General features: G+C 35.8%; 1 protein-coding gene across 2 annotated transcripts in view; it reads left to right on the top strand.

Annotated features, from left to right (window-relative positions):
* The window catches only part of CERS3 (ceramide synthase 3), a 125,531-nt gene that overhangs the window by 25,249 nt on the left and 89,591 nt on the right, over positions 1 to 10,691 (top strand). Inside the window, exons 1-2 of one of the 2 annotated variants that reach the window (XM_011957440.1) lie at positions 537 to 562; positions 2,404 to 2,577. In XM_011957440.1, coding sequence (XP_011812830.1) covers positions 2,405 to 2,577 — 173 coding nt within the window. In that variant the 5' untranslated portion in view covers positions 537 to 562; position 2,404. Of the gene's footprint in view, positions 1 to 536; positions 563 to 2,403; positions 2,578 to 10,691 lie in introns of those variants that run through there. The other variant, XM_011957434.1, reaches the window with a different exon arrangement.

Genomic DNA, 10,691 nt, shown 5'->3' with positions numbered 1-10,691 from the left:
AAAAAAAAAAAAAAAAAAAAAAGAATGGTCCGTGGAAAAGAAGGCAGCCTTTCTCCAGGGGCACAGCCTTGCAGGTGTGGAGGTGACTGGGTTAGCACTTCTCCGAACAGTGGGTAAGAGGTGAGATGAGGTAGGGAATTATCTCACCAGGGTTCAATTCTTAGTTTTGGTGCGGATCTTTCTGAAGGACATTGGGGTCCACACCGTGGAATTCTTTCTCATCTCCAGTCAGAAATCTGTCACTTCAGTATTCCCCTCTTGTATCCTACCCTCTGAACTAGTCTTCCCATTACCCTCGGGCCTGTGGCCTCACTCCCAACACACAGGTCTTTGACCTTCACTCCCTTGAGTTTTCTTGCTTCCCCATCAATCTCACTTCTCTCTGGGGCTCCCTTTATCCTCTACCCGATTTGCATCCCACAAATGGCATTACTCCCTCTGGTCACCACTGCTCTGGCCAAACCTTCTCTCTGCTGACTGCATCTATTGCTGTGAGCTGATTGCTCTCTAGTTTCTCCATCTCCTGAGGTGTGCTTCACGCCACTGCCAGAAGAGCTGCCATGCATGTGCCTGGGTGAGGTGAAGTGGGGAGTGGGCTTGAAATCCAGCCCTCATTCCACTCATCATTTTGGGCTTGGCAGAGCTGTGTCTGCCTAGAGAGAATACCTTCCTCTAATCGGCACGAAGACACCCTGTGGGCTCACAGAGGAGCTGGCTACCAAATTGACCTTTCTAAAATAGCTGACCATCTCATTCCTCTGCATAATACCTTTCAGTGGGTCCTATCCGCTAAATGCCAAACTCCTTAGCATGGAATCCAAGCAAACCCTCTAAGACCTAGCCTGCTTGTCCCACTAGCATTTTAATGAGGGTGATCATATGATTTATTGTCCAAAGTATTCCTTTCAGAATACTTCTGAAAAGAAGGAAAAGCTATTACTGATTATAACAGGGCAATCCACTACAGTGGTTGGGCACTTATTTGTAAACTACCATTCCACACCTTGCATTCATTCACTGTGGTAGTACCAACCCGCTGGTAGTTTTCTATGTATACCTTGTTATTTCCAGATTAAGAGGTTTTGACAGAGTTATTTTCACAACCTTGTTGCGAATCTGAGGACATTTTGATTCCTTTTTTTCTGATTAAACATTAAAAGATGAAATCAACACATCCTCAAGTCAAAATCCCAAGTCCAAAATGATCATAGCCTAAACAATTATATTAAAACATCTAATTTACATTATTCTATGCTCTGGTTACTTGACTGTGGTATTAATACTTTATTGCTTAGGACTTCTATTCCCTTTTCCCCATTTTCCTACTTTTCCTGGCTTATTTCCACTTATTGTTCAAGATATCTCAAGGACTTTTTCTTCCAATTACCTTTCCCTGATATTTCCTGACTGGGCTCAGTGCCCATCGTCTTGTTCCCACAGCAACCTGTATACATTTTTTATCATACCTAAAAAAAAAATGTGTTGAAGTCATCTGTTCAGGCCTGCCTTGCTTACAAGACTATTAGGTCCTCAAGGCAGGAACCCTGTCTTGTTAATTGTTTTATCCTCAGTGCTCAGCACAGCACTTCACAAATAACAGAATCTTAATAAATATTCCTTTACATAGACTAATTTGATCTCCTTGTAATATGAAGTGAAACGTGCCTGCCCCTTATTTCCTGGGGAATTTTTTAGGGTACTAGTGATGATTTATACCTACTTGGAGCCTTCAGGACATTAACTTTTGGCATGTTAAAGTTGTAAAGCCTATTTTTTTTATACTGTAGAATCATATAAAAAGAAAATACACATGCATAATATTCACATGTTTTGCCGAAAGTGTGAACAGTGATGTGTTAAACTTTAGTTTTTCCATGCCATAAAGATATGAGGGTATAGAAGAGTAATTCTTGTTTAATGCAATGAAGGATCATACAATCCATTAAATAATAATACTCCATTCTTGCCTTATTTTCTTTCTTTTTTTTTTTTTCTTTTTCTTTTTTTGAGATGGAGTCTTGCTCTGTTGCCAGGCTGGAGTACAGTGGCGTGATCTTGGCTCACTGCAAACTCTGCCTCCTGGGATCAAGCAATTCTCCTGCCTCAGCCTCCCGAGTTGCTGGGACTACTGGTGTGCACCACCACACCGGACTAATTTTTGTATTTTTAGTAGAGACAGGGTTTCACCATGTTGGCCAGGATGGTCTTGATCTCTTGACCTCATGATCTGCCTGCCTCAGTCTCCCAAAGTGCTGATATTGCAGGCATGAGCCACTGTGCTAGGCCTCTTGCCTTATTTTCTAAACTTTCTGGATTTGGCATTTTGAGCGAAGGTGATCAATGTTATCCTAATGTTACGTGTTTGTTTTACAAGCCTAATGTCTTCTGTTTCCATTTCTCTAGAATGTTTTGGACATTTAAAGAATGGTTCTGGTTGGAAAGATTCTGGCTTCCTCCAACAATAAAGTGGTCAGATCTTGAGGATCGTGATGGACTCGTCTATGTAAAACCTTCTCATTTATACATGACAATTCCATATGCTTTTCTCTTGCTGATTATCAGACGTGTATTTGAAAAGTAAGTAGTTCTTTAGTCTTTCCTTCTCATTCCCCCTCTTTGCTCTAACACTAGAATAATACAGTTTTAGGCTTAGTGAGATCCTTAAAGAATCTGTTGTTCAGAGGTTGTCACTAATGGGCCACAGATTCTTGGGATGAATTAATGTAATCAGATGCACTCCAAATGTTATTTAAAGGCTGAACAACAAAAAATTAGAAACATGGATCCCATTGAGTGCTTTAGTTTTATAACGAAGAAAATCAAGATCAAGAGAGGTTGCAGACCACAGAGCTTCTTTGACAATATGGCAACCCAGTTCATCTTCTACTCTTCCATGGTGTCCGACAATGCATATACATTCCCGGAAAGGTTGGGCTAGAAGAGTCTATGACTCAGGAGGCATTATCATTCTCAAATGCCTATAAAATAACAAAAATGGCTCATTAAAGACTAAACCAAATATTGCTATATAGTACAGTTTATTCTAAAGGTTTATTTAAAGGTTTAATAGCTGCCCTTCATTCTAAAGTGCAAGGAAATCAAATAGAAAAACTATCAGTTTGCTTTCTCAGAAAAAGTAAACTTATTTTTTTCTTGATTTAATTTAAATGGATATTATTTCCAGCCTTTTTATTAAAATTGTACTAGTGTTATGATAACAGTAGATAAATGTTCATCTATAATCTCTGTAGTTGACTCTATTTCAAAAAGCTGTTATTAGCACATTAATTCATTTGGAGCAAAGAGAATATTCAAATGTCAAGAATTGGAAAAACTTGAGACAAAATCTGATAGAGATCATTTTGCCAAGACTAACTGTAATGCAGATCATATGTTTATAACCATTTGCAGGGTTCTTATCTTGAGAACTAGCTTGACCAACTCTGTTTAATGAACTCTTGAAAAAGTTTTTGTACAACAACAGCTTCACTGGGGCCAACAGTGTGCTATTCCTACTGGGAGGAAGGGAAAGCCTCTGGATACCACTAAACCCTGGCTGAGAACATTTGAAATGTACTTCTTTTCTGACAGTTAATTCTACTTTTTACTCACATATTTGGACGTGTCAAGAATGCATAAATAAAGTAGAACTTCAAAATTAGCAAATTACTATCCTGAAATACTAGCTGTTCTTGCATTGTTTCCGGTGATCTGTGAATTTGGCATCCAGGTCTATTACTTATTTCCATTGCAGATTTCCTACTTTTTGGTGGACAGCTCCATTTTTCACAGTTTGGCCAGGACTGTGAGCCAGAAAAATCTTTAGGTTGCCAAAGCAGCACAGCTGTGGAGGACCAGCTTGTTACATCCCTGTCTTGGCCTCTCCAACAATAATCAGGAAGGAATCCAACCCTCTCTTAATTCCTAGGACCATTGTTACTTCTTCTCAAGGGATTAACTATAGTCTATATTCTCTATTCTACCTCCTTATAACTTCAGTTCCCAATAACTCACTCTCAGCTTTTTCCATTGTGATGCTACAGAAAACTATGTGTTGCTTCACTAATGCCATATCTCTGTTAATGCCATAGAAGGAAGGAAAATTTAACCGGGAGAGAGGTCATACTTTTTGAAGTATAAGTTTATATTTTTTTCCAGAGCTTTTGTATCATTAGTGGGAGATTGAACCACTTATATCATAAATAAAATATCACTTATACCTTACAGTTGAATAAGAGTTTATAGTTTAAGAGCTACATAAAATCACAAATGGTGTGGTCTCAGTCTGCAGGTGTGGGAATGAGAGGTAAATGACCTGGCCAAGGTCACACAGTTAACATGTAAGGGGCTGGATCTGGGACTTGAACTCCTGAGCTCAGATTTAGGGTTGTTGGTTTTTTATTTTCTGACTGTTTCAGTAATTCTTAGACTTTCACAGTGAAAGACTCCTGATGGCAGAAGAGAGTACACAAATGTCTCTTGGGAATACAGAAAGCAAGCTTAAAGAGATAATAGCAAACACAAAAATTTCTGAACTATTTTAAAAATTCATGTAAATATAACCATATGTTTCAGCATATCCTGATAGATTTAACACAAGAAAGCATCCTTCTTTTGTCCTAGACTGTATTTGTGCTACATCTTCTCATTCTATGAAGTGACCAAGATTTGTGATTTGACTGGTTCATTATTGTCCTTTAGAACTAGCCAAGAACTATTTAAGATCAGAAATTAATGTTTCTTCCTAGAAAATCAAGAAGAGAGAGACAGACAGATGAGAAACAAAGAAGCAGATAATTTGAAAGTAACTGACCTTTACTTTGTATTTAAGATTTTCTTTCCTTGAAAGTTTTAGTTTGTGGCTTATGTTTTGTTTTTTGTTTTTTTTGTGTGTGTGCGTGTGGCTAATGTTTTGATTTTTATTTTGTCCAGACTGCTAGTTTCTAATTAGTTTATCCTGTATGCATTCTTTTATGTGTCTGAAGTATGATTTAAAGGAGACCTAAGCTGCTCAAATATCAACACTCGTGTAATAAACACATTATCTCAGAGTAAATCATGGTCCCAGAAGAGTCCAAGGCAGAGGTGAAGGTGGTAGAATCAGAAGGTCACATTTTTATTATTGTTGTTACTTAAAAATACACAAATAGATTCCCCACCCTAGCAACATGAGGTCATGATGGGGCAGTATGTCCATCATTCTTTGAAGAAAGGTAGAGTAGCTGCAGTAACCTATCTGTAGCGACTTACATAAATTGAAGAAGTATTGTTACTAACTGTCCCAACTGGAAATAGTCTCAAAACATACACATTAGACTTTTTCATCTGAGATCTACTTTGCTCCCAATATTTTGTTCTCACATAAAAGCAAACAAACAAACAAACAAAAAACCTCTGAAAAATTCTGCTCACAGAACCTCTGAATCCTTAGGACCTGGGAATCAATCTTTGCCAATAGGCTATTGTATCTATTTAGGAGAAGTATTTAAACGTAACATGCCTAATATCTGCCTAGGAATACATTCCTTTTATTCTATTAAAAATATTAAAAATAGGCCGGGCGCGGTGGCTCAAGCCTGTAATTCCAACACTTTGGGAGGCCAAGACGGGCGGATCACGAGGTCAGGAGATCGAGACCATCCTGGCCAACATAGTGAAACCCCGTCTGTACTAAAAATACAAAAAATTTAGCTGGGTGTGGTGGTGAGCGCCTGTAGTCCCAGGTATTCGCGAGGCTGAGGCAGGAGAATCACTTGAACCCAGGAGACAGAGGTTGCAGTGAGCCGAGATCACACCACTGCACTCCAGCCTGGCGACAGAGTGAGACTCCATCTCAAAAAGAAAAAAAAGAAAGTTTTTTTTTTTTCTGTGTGTAAGAGGTAGGGATCCAGTAAAACAAAACTCATTATGTCTGTCTTTGAAATTAACGAAGAGGACTGTAGTTCTCTTTCTTGTTTAAATTAATGATTTTAACAGGTATTTATTCCTCATATCAGCAAGGATGCTATGAATGTGTATATTTATCTACGTGCATACTTACCCACATGCTATTTCTCACATGACCCTCTAGAGAAGAATGTTATGCTTCATTTGGCTTTGAGATTAGTTTTGTTCCCTTACTGTATAAATCTTTGGTTTAATTCTATTTTGCTTTCCCCTCCTAATTTCTTCATTTCTAACATTTGAGGAGATAGTACTGAGTGAATATATTGAAAACACTACCCTATGAAACTATTTCCAGTTTGTGTTGTTCTAATAGTGGAAAAAATGGATGTTTTCTCCACTAAAATTTTCCAGCTACTAGGTTGGATAAATGAACTAATTCAATTATTTATTCAAAACCCTGTCATATATATATATGAGAATATATATATGAGAACATATATATATATGAGAATATATATATGAGAACATATATATGAGAACATATATATTCTCTTTCTCTCTATATATATTTATGTACACACATATATATGTTCTCTCTATATATATATGTGTGTATATATGTCTATATAAGAGCAATCTTGAGTGACTGATGACTTTTTCATTAATTCCCTTTTTTCCCCATGCACTACTCCCATTCCCCTCTCTGCTGTGTTCTGTGTATTTGGTGATCCTTTATTTGTATGACCCAGTAAAACATGTGCTTCATGTACCGGTATCACTTGTTGACATAAATGGTGTTGCACTAAGACCTTTTCTTTCTTCTTTTTTAAAATTTAGCACTATGTTTTATGATCTCTCCACATTGCTCTGTGTACATCTGGTGCATAACTCACTTATTTTTATATGTCTCTGAAATTTAGGGGCCATTTTCACGAGAACTTAATTCATCTGGAAGTTGGACTGGCATACATTTAATCAGATTATCTTAAGAGAGTTTTTATTCAACTTCCATTGATATAAAAATGAATTTAAGAACTAAATGATCATTCATAAGTAAAATTTTCAGCATTTAATTAAACACAAAAATTATCCTTCAGTAAGTCCTAGAATTGACTGACCTGGTAGAAGATAGTGCCTGTGTCAGAACTGAAGGAAGAATAAGGAAATCTCTTTATTTTAAAAATATCTGCTTTATTGAGGTTTGATTTACATACAATAAAATTCATCCAAAATTTGATGCATTTTGACAAATGTATACAGTCTTGCAACCATTACCACGATTATGATACAGATTTCTGTCAGCTAAAAAATTATCTTATAATGCTTTCAGTTAATACCCTCCCTACCCACTAGCCACCAGCAATCATTAATCTACTTTCTCTCACTATAATTTTGTATTTTCTAGGATTTCCTTTAAATGAAATCATATAGACTATGGTCTTTTGTGTTCGACTTCTTTCATTAAGCTTAATGCTTTTAAGATTTTTTTCATGTTGTTATGTATATCAGTGGTTCCTTTCTATTGCTGAATAGTCTTTCAACATACATATATACTATAACTTATTTATCCTTTAGTTGATGGGAAGAAATTTGTGTTGCATACAGTTTTAGGCTGTTATGAATGAAGTTACTATGAACATTTGAGTACAAGAATTTGTGTGGATATATGCTTTTATTTCTGTTGGTAAAGAGCTAAAACATTTGCTCTTCAAGACAGTGTGAGTGTATATTCCTACAATGGAATATTGTTCTGCAATAAAAAGGAATGCACTACAGATACATGCTATGACATGGATGAACCTCACAAACATTAAACTCTGTGAAAGAAGTCAAACACAAGTGACCACATATTGTATAATTTCATGTATATTAAATATTCAAAAAGGCAAAGCTATAAAAACAGAAAATAGATTAGTGGTTGCCTGGGGCAGGTGCAAGAAGAAACAGAGATTAACAATAGACATGAATGATAGAAATGTTCTAAGGCTGATTCATAGTAATGGTGGTACAACTTAGTAAATTTACTAAGAAGTCATTTTGTACATTTTAAAAAAATTATATACTTGAAAATATTGAATTATATGATATGCAAAATACCTTACTAGTTATCTTTTTAGGAAATGTTTCTGTAAATAAAATAGAAAGGTAGAAAGGCAAGCCACAGACTGGGAGAAATTATATGTAAAACATATATCTGATAAAGGACTTAAATTCAGAATATATAAAGAACTCAGAACTCAATAATAAAAAGAAATAACTTGGTTTTAAAAATAGGCAAAAGATTTGAGTAAATACTTCATCAAAGAAGATATACAAATAGAAAATAAGCACATGGAAAGATGCTCAACATTATTAGTCATTAGGAAAATACAAATTAAAACCACAATGCACTGGATTAGCAAAAATGTTATAGTAAGAAACTCTGAAAATTCTTTCTTCCATAAAAGCAACCAGAAAACTAGCAAAATTGTCATAGTCAGTTTTATTTTTCAGAATTGAGAATCAACCAAAGGCTTATAGTGATCTAGGGATTGTTATTTAAGAAAAACAGCAGAATCTTGGAAGGAATAGCAAGCTGTGTGACATTTTTAACTTGCCCTGTTCCCATCTTTCCCTGTCCATCTCGGGATAGCCTTGAAGAACCAATGGCCCACAATTACAGTGGAAACAAGCAGCCTGGCTGCCACTGAAAGGAGCAGAACAGAGTAGAATTTCCTTCAAAGCTCATTCTCAGAGGATTGTCATTATCTGACCTGTCTGGTGGTTCTCTGGAAGACACTACTCACAGTGCTGTCTTTATCCGACCTGACTCAGAGCTCACCCAGTGAAAAAGCCTTTTCCCTGAGGGTGTTTGTCTAAAACAATTAGAGGCAATTGATTAACTTCATAACTGTCTAAGACAGTGGATAACAATTGGGGCAAACAATAAAATGACCAAAAAGCTTAAAAGAAAAATCTAGAACATGAGATGTGCATAGAAGGCTTTGAAAAATTCTGACATGTTCTTGGAAATCTAGAAGGCCCCTTTTATGTGTGAGGGTTAGTGCATGTTCATGGCTATCTGCATGCTCAGGAAAGACCTGGGAAGGCCATAAGCTGTCACCTCTGAATGACCTTTAGGCTCTGTGCAAACAGTAAGTGAAGGCTAAGGCAGAGTTGCTTACTGCCTAGTTAAATGTTGAAGGTGTGCCCCAAGATATGCACAGAGCTCCTCAGGAAAGACTGAGAGACTTATTGGTTCCAAGCATTTAAGGAAATCTCTGTCTAATCATTAGCAGACCACCAAGCTAACCTAATAAAGCCTTCAGTGCTCACACATCACAAATAAGACTTTATAGATTAATTCAAAAAAGTGACTAAGCAAACAAATGGACAACGACAAATAGCAAAAACAACAAACTTTGGGGAGGAGAAATAATCCGATTTTTATAGTTGCCACATTATAGTATTTAACATGTCCAATTTTCAACAAAAACTTATGACACATGCAAAGAAACAAAGAAGTATGGACTATACACAGGAAATACAGCAATTATTGCAAGTATTTCTGAGAAAACCTAGATAGTGGACTTATTAGACAAAGACTTTAAGTCAACTACTTTAAATATGTTCAAAGAACTAGAGAAAAACATGCTTAAGAACTAAAGGAAAGCATGCAAACAATGTCTTACCAAATCAAGAACATCAATAAAGTGATGAAAACTATAAATTATAACAAGGAACCAAATAGAAGTTCTAGGGTTAAAAACTACAACGACTGAAATCAAAATTTCATGAGAGAGGCTCAATAGCATGTTTGAGCAGGCATAAGAAAGAGTCAGCAGAAAGAGCAGACATGAGAAACAGCAAAATAAAAGAGAATGAAAAAAAATAGTCTTAGAGACTTGAATACCAACATATACATAATGGGAATTCCAGAAGGAGAGAAGAGAATAAACAGGACCCCAAAAATGTGAAGAAATAAATGGCCAAAAAGTTCCCTGAATTCTGAATCTGTATATCCAAAAAGCTAAGCAAAGTCCAAGTATGATAAATTTAAAGAGAACTACACCTACATATGTCATAATCAAATTGTCAAAAGCCAAAAAGAAAGAATCTTGAAGGCAGCAAGAGTGGAGCAACTCATCACATACAAGGAATTCTCATTATGATTAGGAATTGATTTCTCATCAGCATCTATGTAGGCCAAAGGCAGTGGAATGATACATAAAAAGTGCTGAAAGAAAAACACTGTGAACCAAACAAAACTCTCCTTCAAAATGAAAGAGAAATTAAGACATTCTCAAATAAACAAAAACCAAGAGAATTCATTACTAGCAGGCCTAGCATAGAAAAAGTTTGAAAGGAAGTCCTTCAGACTGAAATGAGAGTTCACAAGACAGTAACTCAAATCCACATGAAGAAATAGCACCAATAAAGGTAACTACATAAGAAAATAAAATGATAGTATAACCATATTTTTTGTTTGTAACACTTTTTCTCCTATCTGATTTAAAAGGCAATTGCATAAAACAATAATCTAAATCTGTGTTGATCAGAACACAATTTATAAAGATGTAATTTGTGAGACAAGAGTACAAAGGAGGGGAAGGGGAATAGCATTTTTTAAACCCTATTGAAATTAATTTGATATTAATCAGAACTAGGATGTTATAAATTAATATGTTAATTATAATCCCCAAGTCAGTCACCAAGAAAATAACTTTTAAAATAGTAAAAAACCAAAAAGAAAAGAAAGTTAAAATGGTACATGAGAAAATATCTGTTTAACACAAAATAAGGTAGTGATGGACAAATAAACAAAA

The sequence above is a fragment of the Colobus angolensis genome, unplaced genomic scaffold (assembly GCF_000951035.1).
Source record: "Colobus angolensis palliatus isolate OR3802 unplaced genomic scaffold, Cang.pa_1.0 Scaffold112, whole genome shotgun sequence".
NCBI lineage: Eukaryota > Metazoa > Chordata > Mammalia > Primates > Cercopithecidae > Colobus > Colobus angolensis.
Note: the sequence above shows the minus strand (reverse complement) of the source record. Positions and strands in the feature narration are given on the sequence as shown.